This window comes from Pinus tabuliformis, chromosome 3_2, assembly GCF_031772625.1.
Source record: "Pinus tabuliformis cultivar Carrire ecotype Pingquan chromosome 3_2, CPIR1, whole genome shotgun sequence".
NCBI lineage: Eukaryota > Viridiplantae > Streptophyta > Pinopsida > Pinales > Pinaceae > Pinus > Pinus tabuliformis.
Window position 1 is genome coordinate 500,338,662 of NC_142302.1, and position 16,808 is coordinate 500,355,469.

General features: G+C 38.0%; 1 protein-coding gene across 3 annotated transcripts in view; it reads left to right on the plus strand.

Moving 5' to 3' along the window:
- LOC149181477 (RAD3-like DNA-binding helicase protein) overlaps positions 1-16,808 on the plus strand; it is a 371,454-nt gene that overhangs the window by 182,675 nt on the left and 171,971 nt on the right. For 2 of the 3 annotated variants that reach the window (XM_089416629.1, XM_089416631.1), the window contains 2 exons: positions 11,744-11,801; positions 11,884-11,989. In XM_089416629.1, coding sequence (XP_089272755.1) covers positions 11,744-11,801; positions 11,884-11,989 — 164 coding nt within the window. The remainder of the gene's footprint in view (positions 1-11,743; positions 11,802-11,883; positions 11,990-16,808) is intronic. The other variant, XM_089416630.1, reaches the window with a different exon arrangement.

Consider the following 16,808-nt stretch of genomic DNA (forward strand, 5'->3'; position numbering starts at 1 on the left):
TATTTCCTAGGAAAGGAGAATGTTGTCGCTCGCTTCTCGTGTAAGAGATTGAAGAATATTTTTTCTCATTTCTAGGTTTGATGGTGGACTACTGTGTGAAGCAAAGTACAGATTGTTGTTTTTATAGCAGTGTAGAGGCATCCTAAAAGGAACATAACTGCACTGGAAAGGGATAGTGCAATGCGTGCCCTGATTGGTCAGAAACTTGCATTCTTCAGGCTATGTGGCTCTAATCGGAGTTGAGAGTGGAATTTCGTTAATTGCATGGTGAAGTGACGACCAAAGAAGGAAGAAGCATTTGACCACAAATGTAAAGTACAACTTGGAGCTGAGTTGGTGCTCAGCTGGGAATTGGCGTCTCACGTGAGTTGGAGCCCATGAATTTTTTCGAAGTTGGTGCTCAACTAGGAGATTGGTATCTCTTGTGGGTTGGTGCCCATGAATTCATTGAGTTGGTGCTCAATTATGGGATTGAAGTCTCTGTCGGTTGGTGCCTATGAAAGTTTCAGTTTGTCCTGATAAACTTGATTGTACTCTTTATTTATTTTGAATCGAGTTAGAGGAGAATGGGTTCAACCAAGTTCAGAGTTGCACTAAACTTAATAGAGGGACCAAAAGGTGGACCAAGGTGTAGTTTCACAGTTTATCTCATTAGTTGACTCAGGAAAATTTAATTTTCCTATAGTAAAAAATTGAAGTGATCTCAACCATCCATCGAGATCTAATCTTAGCCCTTCATGGAAGTTGTGGGACAAGGTCGACTTCATAGGGAGTAAAGGGCATAAACTGGGCTCATTATGCACTAGACATCTTGTGGGTTCATTTCAATGGAAAAAGGGTATTCATTTCAGCGCCTAGCATTTTCAGTTTAGCGTAGCTAGGGCAAGAAATGGAGGCCAAACAAACTCAAAACCTTCCAACGAACGTTCATCTTCAATCAAGCCAATTTTAGTAGCGTAGAGTGGCTGAACTTAGGCCGTACAAACTTGTACGATTTCCATACAGCGCAGAGGCAGTGAGACCAATAGGGAACAAATCGCATATCAGTTTGTGTCGAGGGATCTGTAGAGTGAAGGGCAGTCTTTCCTCTTTGTAATCATTTTCTGAATATTGTAATTCGTTGAAGCATAATAAGAACTCTCGAGTTTGTAGGTTTTCCTTGGAATTGGGGTTTACTAGGTAAATTTCTAGTGTATTGTTTTTATGGTGTGTTTTTGTTCAGTTTTTCTGCTATGCATGCAAGTTAGGAAACCCAATATAACTTTGGATTTAAGTTAAAGTTTTAGTTTTAGTTATTTTGCTTTAGATATTCAATGTTTAGGTTCTGGGTTTGAAGAAAAACTAACATGGTATCAAAGCCTTGCCTCTGATTTAAGACCAGCATCATTGTTTCGATCTCGGGAGCAGGTTAAAGGTGCAAATAAGAGTGCAATTCAGTTTAGGGGTTGCACTAGGGTTTCTGATAGCATGACCTAGGGTTTGTCAGCAATTTGAACAACAACATGGCATATTTGGGGCTAAAATTTGAGGACCGCCTTGATGGAGCCTCAAATTTTTATTCTTGGAGAGAGGATTGGTGTAGTGCTGGAGGAGCAGGGATTTTGTGGACAGTTCACCAACCCAACCAACAAATCCTCAACAACTGGCTGAACACAATAAGAAAGACATAAAGGCCAGGAGAATTATCCTTGAAGGAGTCAAGGATCATATCATACCTCACTTGTTTGGCAAGAAGACAACTCAGGCTATGTGGGAAGCTATCATAGGGTTGTACCTGGGTTCGAGTGAGGATAGAGACAAATTCAAAAATATCGGGATGGCGAAGTATGAGTCTGTGTTCTCATATCTCACCAAATTCACCCAATGGAGGGACGAGCTAGCTGGAGTTGGGGGGACAATCTCGGATAGAGACCTTGTCGGTTTTCCACTGGTGGGTTTTCCCTAATCATTAGAAAACTTCACTGATGTAGTGAGTGGCAAAGAGAAGCTTCTAGATTGGGAGCGACTATGGAGAGATTGCGTCTAGGAGGAGATTTGAAAGTAGACTAGATCTGGGTCTCATGTCAAGACAGAGGAAGAGGAAAACTTTGCCCTAGTTGGAAAAGGGGGCAAGGGCAAGGGCAAGAAAGGCGTAGGAGGGGCCAAGTCCAGCTCTAGAGGTGAGAAGAAGAAGAAAAATCTCAACAAGATAAAGTGCTTCTCTTGCCATCAATTTTGACACTACTCTACCAAGTGTCAAACAGGAAGAAAGGGTCCAAGAAGGACCAAGTGGCAGCATCAACAAAGGTGGAGGAGTTCACTTCTCACTTTGAGAGGGAGTTCTCTCTCATAGCTTGCATGGAAAGCTCAGTGGCTAGCAGCATGTGGTATGTTGACAGTGGAGCATCCTATCACATGACTGGGAACAAGGAGTATTTCAGCTAGTTGATTGAAAAGGATATGCAGTTTCACATAGAGCTGGGAGATGATGGCAAGTACCTAGCCAAGGGCGTGGGTACTATGAAGTTTGAGAGGGAGTTCGGGAACCCTTTCTACCTCAAAGGTGTCCTCTACATCCTAGGTTTGAAGAAAATCCTTATTTCAGTCTCAACCCTAGAAAACAAGGGTTATGAGGTTATATTCAGTAGAGGGAAGGCCTTTATCAAGCCTTTCAACACCAGGGCAACCAAGCAAATTGGAGTTAGAGTGAAGAACCTCTACAAGCTTTAGTTTGAGACAAGCATAGCCTTGAGTAGCAAAGGAGTTAGTGAGCAGAGCCGTGACCTTAGGGAGCTTTGGCATAGGTGTATGGATCATTTACACAATGGAGCACTAAAAATTCTTAAGGAGATTACCACAAGGCTTCCATAGTGCAGAGATTGAACGACATCTGGGAGATAGTGCAAAGACTGGTTGATAGATCAATGGTTGGTTTACGTTGGCTGTATAAGATCAAGCATAGAGCTGATGGGATTGTGGAGAAGTGCAAAGCTAGTTTTGTGGCCAAAAGGTTCTCTCCAGTCAAAGGGATAAACTACGATGAGACATTTGCACCTGTGGCCCAATACTCGTCCATTAGGACCGTATCAGTGATTGCAACATAGATGGGGTGGAACTTTGAAGATCCTCCAAATGGACATGACGACTGCCTTCCTTAACGAAGTTGTTGAGGAAGAGATATATGTTGAGTAGCTTGAGGGGATTGAGACCTTTAGTAGAGACATGCATGTTTGCAGGATAAAAATAGCTCTTTATGGGCTTAAACAAGCACTGAGGGCATGGTATGCCTAGATAGATAGTTATCTTCTAGGATTGAGCTTCACTAAGAGTGAGATGGATCCCAACCTGTACTACATTGTGGTTGGAGGTCTTCCTCTTATTCTAATGTTGTACATGGATGACTTGATACTGACAGGAATAGAGAGCCTAATCCAGGATTACAAGAAGGATCTTGCAAGGGAGTTTGAGATGACATACTTAGGGTTGATGCACTATTTCCTTGGGCCGAAGCTATGGTGGGGTGGTGGGGAGATTTTCTTGGGACAAAGCAAGTACATGCAAGAGATTCTCAAGAGGTTCCACATGCAGGGTTGCAGGCCGATGATCACGCCTCTAGTCACAAACTGGAGGAAGGTGGACGCTACCAGAGCAAAACGATTTGATGCCACACCATAGTTTTAAAAACTGGAACCTGTGACCGGACCAGTCCACCTAATAAACTGAGTTTGAAACCAAGACTGGTCAGGTCTAAATGAACCGATCTTTAAAAAAATACATGGAATAATTAGTTTTTAATAAAAAAGCTATTTTTAAGATTTAAAACCATGATTCCAAACCATTAGAGACAAAAAATGCAAGGTTTGCTCATCTATATACCATGTAAAGGTGAATATATCAAAATGGCATGGAGTGGAATACATATGAGCAACAAAATACATAATCAATGAGGCTCTAAATGGCCTCTAGAGTTTGAAAACAATGCTCTAAGCTATGGGGTCACTGACCTACTGCAAGTCTACATATGAGTGATCAACAACATGATCACTCCTCATCATGATCAAACTCATCACCACTACTAGACAAGATATCATCAACAGGAGCTACATAAATAATATGGCTTAGAGTTTGAGGACTCCTAAAACTCCTCTACAACTTTAGTAGTAGTAGGAAAAATAGACATCAAAACTACAAATTGCTGATCAACATGGTCACTCATGAAACTCATCATTGATTCAAGTTTCAATGCTACAAGAAATACATCAAAATCACCAACAAGCGTTACATAAACATCATCTAGCTCAAAGTGTTCAGACTTGGATTGCTCAACCTTATAACATGATAGAAATTGAAAAGGTTTAACATGCCTAACCAATGATTTTGGTTTGAGTGAAGGATTCATCTCCTCAACCTCATAATGTGATAGAAAAAGATTAGCATGCCTAACCAGTTGTTTTCCTTTGAGTGAAGAGTGCATTCTTGTTAACGCCATGGTAGAGGAGTTCAACAATCAATACCACCAACATGAACAAGTTCAACAATCAATGCCACCAACATCATAGTTCTTAAATGGCTTCATGCTCTTGATCAAATGCCAATCTCATACCCTCATGCATGATAGAATCAAATGGAAACATTGCAAACCCCCAAACCATGAAATCCTAAAAACCATTAAGTCTGCTGAATTTTGAGTGAAATATAAAATTCTAGTTTCTCCATATGAAATCCAATGAGGTTGAAACCACTCTCGAACATCTTAAGTCATTTCATGGTAATGTTAAAAATTTAAGTAAAAGTGACATTTCCTTTAATTTTCATTGATGAAAATGAAAATTAAAGGAAATATCACTTTTACTTTAAGAACTTAACATTACCATTAATTGCCAACATTGCTGAGGTTGAGATGTGTTCGGAAAATGAGAGCGTAGGCACGTTTTTCTTGGAGGGACTGGTTTTGGAGGAAAACAACCCCAAATTTCCCTCAAAACAGCTTCAAAACTCACAAAATGCATTTTCTAGTGTTTATAGATGCCCTGGAAATAAACCAGCCAGTTTATGATGGAATCGGTCGATTTGACCATAAAATGGCCGGTTCCATCCTAAGCTGGTTGGTTCCATCCTAAACCGGCCGGTTCAGACTGATTTTTCTAATTTTTTGGCGAAGGGAGGGGTCAAACGGGTTTTTTCTGTTGGTTTGACCCAATCGGCTAGTGAACTGGCCGATTTGACCAGTTATCGGTTCAAATGGGATGATTTTTAAAACAACTTCAAAACTCACAAAATGCATTTTCTAGGGTTTATAGCTGCCCTGGAAATAAACCAGCTAGTTTATGATGGAACCGGTCGATTTGACCATAAAATGGCCGGTTCTATCCTAAGCTGGTTGGTTCCATCCTAAACCGGCCGGTTCGGACCGATTTTTCTAATTTTTTGGCGAAGGGAGGGGTCAAACGGGTTTTTTCTGCTGGTTTGACCCAATCGGCTAGTGAACTGGCCGGTTTGACCGGTTATCGGTTCAAATCGGCTGATTTTTAAAACACTTTGCCACACTTTACAGGCAACTTATTGTTGTTGTTGTATCTGGTGAACACACGACTCGACATTTGCTTCGTAGTTAACCAGTTGAGCCAGTTTATGGTTGAGCCAACCAAAGTGCATTAGGTTGTTGCCAAGCATATGTTGAGGTATCTCAGGGGCACAACAGAGTACAAGTTGTTGAACAGGTAGGTCGATGGTGTGAAGCTTCAAGGCTTTACAGATGAAGATTGGGCAGGGGGTTCAACAGATAGGAAGAACACTTCAAGTTGCACTTTTAGTGTTGGGTCAACAATTGTTTCCTGGTTCATCAGGAAGCAGTGATCAGTGGCACTAAGCTCAATTGAGGTCAATTATATGCTTGCGAAGCCATTTGGTTGAGGAAACTACTAGTTGTGTTGTTTATTTAGAAGTTGGATCCCATAGTTATACACTGTGACAATCAGAATTACATTAAGCTCTTTGAAAATATGGTGTTTCATGGTTGCTCCAAGCACATCAAGATCTGGTACCACCATATCACAAATTGTGTTCAAAGGGGTAAAGTCAAACTCAAGTATGTACCTACAGAGGAGAAGACAACATGTATTCTGATCAGGGCATTGGCTAGGGGTAGATTTGTCTACTTCAGAGATAAATTGGGTGTAGTACATAACAACTTCCTCTCTAAGAGTGAGTGTTTGATGGTGTTAGAGGAGGTTTTATTTTTGTAGCATGCCAAGGAGCCTATAAAACCAACACAAGAAATTATAAATTTTAAAAAGAAAAAATCAATTTTTATATTGGTTTATGTAGGCTTCAAGAAGCCTAAGTTGGTCCCACCATTAGAGGTGACCCTTGGTCAAAAAGGGCACTTGTTTGACCACTATAATGTCTTCTTTCTTGGTCCATTACTCAATTACTTGGTCCATGAAGTTTCCAATGATTAATTAGATCCTCTAACGACTGGTTGACTTGTTCAACAACTACTTTGAATTGACCTTTCTTCTACTAACTCGAACTTGACCACCTTTTCTAATTTTCCAACACCTTGATGAATTTGCCAATTCAACCACTTGGGTTTGCTGTAATGTGGCTTGATTTCATTTGGTTCTTGATTTGTTTGAGCAAATTATGCCTTGCATTACCACATCATCATTGTCCACCATGTCATCATGCCTTGTGTTGATACTCTAATTCTCTTGAGGATTTTGAAAATTTGAAACATGGATTTTGTTCCTCTCATTGAGTAGACCACTTTTGACATAGTGCATGTGACAATTTACTAAACACTGCTCTTGTTTTGCCACTTGGAAATCTGCTTGCCCTATTGACCAAGTTTGACCAAGTTGTAACTAGCCACTGTCACCTATGATTGGAAATATTCAATGTGGCATGGACTCTTCTCATCATTTTGAACATTTTGAGACCAAGTTGACTTTTTGACCACTAGGACCACTTTGCATTGGGAACTATGTACTCCCTCAAGAAACTTCACAAGTTGTAAAAAATGAGACTACCATGCATGAGAGCTATTTGAGAGATACTGCACCAAAGGCAAGGTCTCCTATAGACTCAATAGACCATCACTGCGTGGAAAATACATAGGTGCACCTTGATGCGATTGGTTTGGCCCATGCATCGGTGATCACCCCTACAAAAGCAAGGTCCCATAAAACCTTGAATCCTCAAGTAAGATCACCTAAGGCTTTCCTATCCTATATATAGGACGAGATGCACCCAAAGTGAACTACAAGGGACTAGCCATGGTCCGACCAAAACAGCTAGATGCAGACTAAATGACAAGACACAAGGCCTAAGATACCTAATATAGGGCTTCACATGGTTTTTACATTGTTTTTGTCTTGTGAGCTTGGGAATATAACGATGGTGATAAATACTGCAAACGTATTTATGTACCCCGATTCCAAGTAAAAGTTTTTATGTGTCCCTTGTTGTTGCTTAGGATGCACACCTAAATTAATGTGGGAAAAGTCCCTAATCCCACTTGGTGTGGCCTTAATGGCAAAATGCTCAAGGAAGAGGCTGTCACCTAATCCCAACTCTCTCCGTTTAAGCTCTCTCCTAGTTAAGCTAAAGGGGGTGGTCCCTAAGGAAAATTCTAAAAGGAAATCTTGCTAAAGATAACAAGATCTAGGAGATTATGATATTAGTTAAATTAACTAGGACCTAACAAATTTAAAAACTTAAATTATATCTTGAAGTGAAATTGATTAGCAAGTACAATTATTTAAGAGCATATAACCATCAACAATGGAGATAAATAAAATTAGATTCAATAAGATAAGTCCCGCAAAGAAAATATATGATTAGATCAGTGCGTTCAATTATAAACTTGCAAGAAGTATATGCTCACAGATGAATCCACATTACTTTCAAATATAATCTTCAAGATCAACAAGTTGCAAAAAATGGGAAGTTGAAAGACAAGAGTTAGTGAACCAAAACAAAACCACGAGAGATTATAGACAACTTTGAGATATGAGCAATAAAATGGAAATAAAACTTGCAAAGTAAATAGAGCTTGTACTTTAAAGAGAGATGCTCAAATATGATAAAATGACATCAAAGGACAATGAGCATGTAAATAAAATTGTCAAGTACAAGAACAATAGAACGTTTGCAAGTAAATTAGGTGCTCACAATCCTAATTTGTATAATAACTGATTGTGTGAAAGATGCAAACAAGTGTATGTGAAGTGTGTGATTGCAAAGTGGTCTAGGTAAATTTTAATTAAATGCCTAATCTAAGGTTTGACTTCCCTTCAATTCCTTCAACTTGGTAAGGACTGAGGTTGTTTCATGAAGGCTAGGATGAGGAGGCTAAGGCCTCATTAAGGATACCCCCAAGACTTCGTTCCTACAAGGGACGTGGCCACAAGAGAACTGCGAGGTCACATGTTTAACCTTTGCTCCAAACTCAAATTTAGGGAGTTGAATGACAGTTGAGGAAGGTTTTCCTAATATCTATCAATCAAGCTTATGCTTGGAGGTAAATGTTTAGATAGATCTAAAATACAATCTAAAAAATGAGATCTAAAATTATGACAAGTGCTTCAATAAGATGTAAAAATAGAATGCTTAAAATGCGAAATGTCTGATGGATATCAATTAGCAAATACCATTCCACTTATATGATCAAATTAATTGATTAATAGAGTGCGTTTAGAGTGTTAAATGACCAATGAAGCAAATTTGATTTACTCAATGAAACAAATAACCGTTAGATCAAGAAGCTAAAACTACTTCAACGAAATGCAAATTAGACAGATGAATAACAAAATTACTCAATGAACACAAAAGCAAGTTAGTCCAAGAGAATGATGAGTGATTAAAACTACTTGCAAATGAAAACAAGATATTAGATCTAAATGAAATAAGCTAACAATGCAAAATGAACAAGTTAGTGATTAGATCTAATGACTAAGCTAGCAAAGGAATGAAATAAGTTAGTGACTAACTATCTAAGGGATCCTCCTACCAAATTAGGAGATAGCGATACCAAAGGGAAGAAGAGTGAGGGTAGATCTAGAGGAGGGTTTACAAGATAAAGCTTCAACGAGTTAATACCCTTCCTCAAAGAGCCAAGAAAAATGGAAAAAAGTATTTACGAAAATTCTGATGAATCTTACAAGTGGAGGTTCCTCCAAAGGAATTCAATAATCTTCCAAGAAAGAATTCACTTTCTCTTCAATATATTTTGCTTAAGCCTTGATGTCCAAGAGAAATGGAATTTTCGCACAAGAGGAAGAGAGATCCTCTCCTATGCTTGTGGGCAAGAGAAAAAGGCCTCAAGAATGTGGACGACTTCCCAAACAAAATTGATCTATGGATTAGTCTTTTTGGAAGGAGATATGATCAAAAGGGTTTTGATGCATGAACAAGGGAGATAGAGGCTTCAAAAAAATAAAATATATTTGCTTGATCTTCAAACCCCTTCCTTGATCCCTTGAAGATATCTTTCCAAAACACCTTTTCAAGCCCTCACAAATAGATTTGCGCAAATCAAGAGAGAGGGACTTAGATCTGAAATGTAAAAAAATATAGATCTGAGGAATATAATTGCAAGCCTCAAGGGTATGAGGACACCTCCACCCTTGAGGAAGCAAGAAATAAGCTCTAAATTAGCTAGACATGACAAATAAATTGCATAAATAAATGACTATGAAGATTTAATGATAATATTCGCAGGCTATGGCTAGGAAACTCCCTTTAAATAGATCGCTTGATAAGCCTTTAAGAGAGATCAATGTGGGTTCTTACCTCTATTTGCTTGAGAGTTGGTTTGTCCAACCAAAAAACTTACCCAACGCTCAAGACATGCTTCAGAAAACTATAGATCTCTACACACTTGAAATAAATTTGTTAGATCCACAAGGAGATAGATTAAACAATGAAAAGAAGACTACAGGTCCAACCAAAAACCCACTAGCGCTCTAGATCTAGACTAGCGCTCTAGATCTAGAGTGTTTATCTAAACTCAAATATTAATGTAAGATAGCTTACAAATAATAGATCCACAACCTGGCAAGTGAAATTAATGAAATCAATTAGCACCAATAGAGCATTAAGAACAAATAACTCTGAAATATTACCATAGATGTAGAAGAATAACACCACAAAGCATTTGCCCCCAAAGTCTTTCTTTATTATTCATAAAAAAAATTCAGTACAAATTCTGTAGAGCTTTGCTAAGCCAAGAGCTCGATTACAATGTCTTGTGAGGAGTTAAAGCTCTCTTTAAATAGAAAAAATGAGAGAGAGATCCCTCTCCAAATGTAAATGTCCAGGTCCCTTGAGCAAACGGCTAGATCCATGTCAAAAATTTCATGACCCTTGATGCCATTTTCGCAAATCTTGAGGAAGGAGAGCCGTGTGGACTGGAGGAGTAGTTGGATGGAGAAAAATTTGAATTTTGGAGTGGTTTGGACCACTTAAATTTTTTCTCCATCTTTCTCCTCAAAAAACTCTCATTCAATTCAACCATCTTGGACCATCCTCTTAAAAAAATCGATTTGCTGGGACATTAGCTTCTTTTCTTGGCCATCTTTTCTTGGTAAATGGAATTCACATAATATTTTGACTTGACTTTAATATTTGGGAATTTCCATCTCATTTTTTTATCATTTTCACTTGGAGAGAAATTTTTATTTTCCTCCCATTTTTATTTTCCGGCTAATTATTAGCCATTTTTTTTGCCAAAACTTAGAAAAGTCGGTTTTTGAGGGGTAAATACATATTTTTCCACTCTCAAAGTGTGTCTAGATAGAAATTTAAGGTGTAGAGGTCGAATTTTGATTACTCATGCCCCTTACAACTTCTATAGGCAACACTTTTTACGTTTTACATTAAATAATTATTAAATATCCCAACCAATGGGAATTTTTTAATAATTAAAATCTGACATATCGACTCAACCAAATCTTGCGAAACTTTAGAGATGATCTAGTATGGTAATATACATTAATTCTAGATACTAGGACTCACCTAAGACTCTACCATCAAGCCACACTCTAGCTTTGCGGTATCTTTGGGAGAAACACTTAACCAATTATAAGTGTTGAAAAACATTAATAATGAGCTTAGGAAAAAAAACTCCCTAGAATGAATTCACTTGCTAGTATAGTCCGAAGCTACCTAGGCCTTTTGCATGACACTTTTCGTCATACTAGAAACATTTTTACAATATCCCTGCAGGGCTGTCGAATTTGGAATACAAAATTGATGAACTCTGGAATTCTGGAAGTCTAGAATTCTGCCATTCTGACATGATCGGATGATCTGAAATGTGATTTGCCCATTGGAACCTTTGACAAGTATTCAAATGTAATTTGAATGGTTGACATCCCTGATCCAAGTCAAACTCACAATATATTTGACAGAAGAGTGTATAGTTGTACATGTGATGAACACTTGTGTCTCTTGTGCATATGCGATCCTTATTTCTTGCTTCCATCGGCACTTCTCTCTACGTTTTTGCTATTAGCAGACATTGCAATTAGAATAACTCTTTTGGCATTTGTACCTATTAGAGGTTATCTAGTAGTCACAACAACCCAACTAGTTCCTAATAAATGACACAAGCATGCTTATAATAATTCAGTCATTTCTAAATTGGATTTATACTCATTATAACTTTTTATACTTGAACATGAATAATTTTACTAGCCTATGTGGCTAACATGGCCAATATTGTTGACAACTTATGATATGGTTGTGTGGAATCTTATAGGTTTGCACATAATAACACACAAAGTCAGATGTCGCTTTGGCTGCGACCTCATATTAAGGTAAACATTAACATACTTTGGCTTCTATTGGAACTTTGTTCTTTTTCAGATATGCAACTAATTACTGTGCTTCTCTGTGTAGTGTTACCCCAAGTTTGGAGATGCAGCATTTAGTTTGACACGGTTCTTTCGTGACAAACTGACAATTGATGTTTCAAAGAAAGAGTCTAGTATCTCAAACTCAGGTTGTGAGTATACTTTCATGCATCCCTGTAACTTAACCTAATATATCCATGAAATTTATTGCACCATTAAGATTCATCAGGGCACATACTATTTATGTGCATTTGTGTAGATTTGCATGGATGTGTCATGTTGAATTGAAAATCATTAGAATTTGTTGAAGGCCAAAATAATAAAGAATCCCAATGTTGCACTAAGTTTCAAGAAATGCAAGTACAAGGGACTCATTCTTTGGAAGGGAACGACCAAAACCTGGGGGTCAACATCGCAGATAATGCTAATAAAGTCTTAAAAATGATAGTAAAAGAAACAATTAACTAAGTGGAAGCTAAAAACGATGAAATATTTTAAATGCATAAAGCAATAAAAATATATGGAAATTGAAGAATTAAACACATGCAGTGCTTCAAAATGGTCGAGTCATCAATTTCTTCTTGATAATAAAAATAGTTCATGTAAATTCGCAGATGGGTCATCTGACAGTCAATTTAACTTGAAAATTCGTAAAATATACAAGGAATTAGGTAGTACATAAGTGATTGCCCAGATGTCAAATGGGAAAATGCCAAATTATTTACCAATAACACAAGGGTTGGTACTTATATATATTATGAATATACATGTTACAATCTTGCGCACACAGCTTGCTATTTGAAATCTGTGTTGGGATCAACGTGAGGGAAAATATAGAGGAAAATGAACCTAAAGCTTCTCTGTGTCAGTAGAGGGATCTGGTTTTGTTTAATATAAACCTATGCTGCATTGGGGACATGCTTCATTCCCTGGGAAACATGTCCCCAATCCTAGAGAGCAAGGAAATGACATGGATTGCCCCATTTTTCTCAGGGATGATCGTGATAATGCAGGGATGTCCTTCATATCCCCAAGACATTTCCTGGGAAATCTAGGATTTAGTGGGACGCAGAGGATATCATTGGGGATTGCCAAACATCCTCAAACATCCTGTTTACATCTGGGCATTCCTTGTCAAAACTGGGACAAGTATTTTGAAAAGAGATGACAAAGGAACACAATTTTTTAACCCTAAACTAGCACCTCTTACTAACTTGTTAACTGTTCTGTAATATAAGCTTTTCCCTAAAATTTTAGGATTCTTTTTCCCTGAAGTTTCAGGTTTCTTTTCTCATAGATTGGCTACCTTTCCTTGCTATTAAAAAGTTAAAACACAAACTCAGAGCAAGCTTTTGGGCAGCCTTGGGGAATTTGGAGTCGATTTTCTGAATTTCGCAGCCATGGATCATATTATTGTCCAATTTTAACTTGAAAGCTGTGTTACCGGATCCATGCAGTCTTGATGCTGGCTCCACGGATCCACGCAGTCTTGATGCTGGCTCCACGGATCCACGTTTCAGATACGGAAACAGATACAGATCCACCAATGTCCATGTAGGATCTGTGACGTAAACGGATCCTTCAAACCCAGAAACACATCCCATGCTACTGAAATGAATCTTGGGCCGACTAGCTCTCACACACTAGATCCCGAGCAAATAACATTATATTTTTTTATTTTTATTTTTCCTTTCTTTCTTTAATTTTTTCAGGATATTTGCCACCTGTTTGAAACCATGAAAACAAATACTCTATTCATATTTTTAGTTAGATTACTTATTAGTACTCTGTAGGTTATATAGTCAACTACCTATAGGTTGTATAGCACATGATTATAGGGAAGGTCTGACACATCAAAATTTTAACTTTTAATTTTTGATAATGCTAACACTGAAGCTTTGAGAAAATACATAGATAATCATATATGGTACACAAAGGATGGTTGTGTCATTAATAATTTAATTAGATTAATCCCATCCAACTCTAAATGAAGAGTTGTAACTAGATGGGAATTTTTAGATTTCGAGGCTAATTTCAAGAAAGATGACAGGTTGATCATGATGTAGAATTGAAATATTCAAATGTTGAGCATGTAGACCCATTTTTGGACATGTAGTTAGGCCTACTCAACATCATCATATCCATAGAGTGACGATTGATGAGATAATTTTGTATATACAATTATTCCTTTTATATAAAGCATGGCAAATCATGGTTTCAATCTTTTAGATTTATAAGTTATTTAATGATTTCGGCCCTTATGTTTTAATTCTTGAATGATTTTGATTTTAAGTTTGAATATGCTTTTTAAAATAAAAAAAATTATTGTATTATTTGTACATGGTGTTAACCCACCATATCTGGATCTTGGCTTTTCAAAAATTTGGTGGATTTGTATCTGAATCTGAATCCAGATCCAAATCTGTTTCCATTTCCTGGTAACTTAGCTTGAAAGTTCATACACTATACAAAAGTTATGTAGTTCATACATGATCATCCAAATGGCATAATGGGGAAATGCCAAATTATCTACTAAGACCATGAAGGCTGATACTTATGTATACATTATGAATTTATTTGATGCAATCTTCTGCCCATAACTTGTTATTTGAAATCTGTCTGAGAATCAATGTGAGGACTATAAGTAAAGGAAAAAGAACCTAAAGCTTCATTTAAATAGTAGTGCAATAAGATTTGGGTTCGTATAAACTATGTTGCACTGAGAATGTGCATCCACCCTTGGGCAATATTTCCTTAATGTTTTGCTGTCCCTAAAGTGTTAGAAAATGAGAAAGGCAGAAAAATTCTCTCGTATTGATAATTACTTGTCATAGTCCTACGGTCTTATTAACTTTTTTTATGTTCTTCTTTTATCCTATTTTCATCAAGCAATTATCAAATCAAAACATGAAGATCAACGACACCAGATATAGGCACTTATCTAGGGCTAAAACCCCTCTAGAGGGGAAAACCCACTCAAACTCTTCCACCAGTAGATTCAAATCAAATTGAGACAAAACAAGACCTTAGACCTGACCAAAAGACCTTCCTCCTCCACCAAGTTAGCCTTCCAAGATGATTCTGCAAACTTCAGTAGTCTCTTCTTGTCTCCCAGCTTCAACCCAACAACAACACAAAATTTTTGGCCCCTAGCTTCCAGAATTTCGGCCCTACTACAGATCTGAAATTTCGGGCTACCTAGCAGCTTCAAAATTTCGCAGGTGTGAGTCAAATAGAGAGAAAAACAACTTATTCTTGCTTGACAAATGTCTCCTTCTCCTTCGCTAGGGTTTTCTCCTTCTTCTTAGGAATTTTGCTCTTCTTTTCTGCTTCCAGCTACTGCAGATCAAGCTTATTGAGATGTGCTCCAAATGAGGTCGAGTTGCTGCCTTTATATAGTGGATTCTACCTTCCAATTAGGTCGACTTGTCTTCCTTGAGGCTGGCTTGGTGGAGGAGGCCTAATGACTCTTTTGACACTAAAATAAATTTCTTTCTTGACTGATAAAGCCCAAGAAGGGTCTTGTAAATAGGATGAGGACAAGGACTCTTGACACAAACCCTAGAAGCCTACAATGGACACTTTGACCTATTAATCATTGACCCAAGCATGAAGCCCATGCTTTAATAAGTAAATTTCTTTTACAATAAAATTTCTGTTTCTTTTTTTTGATAAATACATTAAATCATGACTCAAATATAATTATGAAGTCCGACACTAGTTACATTTTTCAACACTCCCTCTTAACTAGGGAGCTATTCATAATTACATATATACAGAGGTACATGGAAGATCTCAAAATGATATGCTCTATAAAGAGTCACATCACACGCAGTGCTATAGATTTGATACTTGACCAGGGTACTCTAATCGGGTGGGACTAAGGTGTATTCAAGCTTTAGCCACTCTAGGGACCACCAGGCTTTTAAGCTTTAAGACCTACCTAGGGATCTAGGTGCGTATCCAAGGTCGTGTTGAAGAAAATGTAACTAGGTTCGATTTATCCTCATGGATATCTTTATATTCCATGTCTTCTGGAGTAATTAATATTAAGAAGGAACTTTGTTCGCTTCATCTGGTATCAGAGCAAGTAAGATCGCGACCTTCACTGCCGTCCCGTGCTACGCTGCCTCAGTTGCTGTTGCAGCATCCAGCATCTGCATACCTGCCGCTGTCACAGGTCCGCTACCCCATCGCTGCCATCATTCCTGTTCTGTTGAAGCCTTCCGCATCCCCGTCATCCGCTGCCCAGTTTGCTTTTCTGGCCCTCCACATCGCTGTCTACAAAAGACATGCATCGAACCCCTGCGTATCTGGTATTGTGCCCCCGTCTTATCTGTCATTCGACTGTTCACTACCGCCACCATTTTTTTTGTCTGCCGTCTCACTACCACCGCCGCCAATTCCTTCATGTTGTTGCTGTCTGTCCACTTTGCCGACCACCCTTCCATCGACATCCCTCGCGCTGTTGACCCGTGCCGTCATTACACGCTGAGGGTGTTTCCTTAGTTGTTTCGTTGTTTTTTTCCATGGCATATCATTTAAAATAACTCACAGAGGTTAATATATTATAACATATATTATATACGATATATAATTTATTTATATATATACACATATTATATAGTTTAAAAACTATATGTTAAAAAAAATAGGATTACTAGCCACTCCGATGATTTCAATAAAAAATTAGTCGATTTCGAGAATAAGTTTATCGGGCATTCTGACAATATCAAGAGGCTTCAGGATACGACAAATCGAATAGAACTACAGCTAGGGCAGAACCAGATCCAATCCGAAATGAATCATAACCAGACCTTAGCATTGCTGAACCACTTGTGTGGAAAGCAGAATATTACACCCAAACAACTACTCCAAGAAGATGGAGGAAATCAAGAGCACAATTCATCAGACTCAACAAAATCAACAGATTCTCAAGAAAAAGTTGAATCTCCAAAAAGATCAGTGATG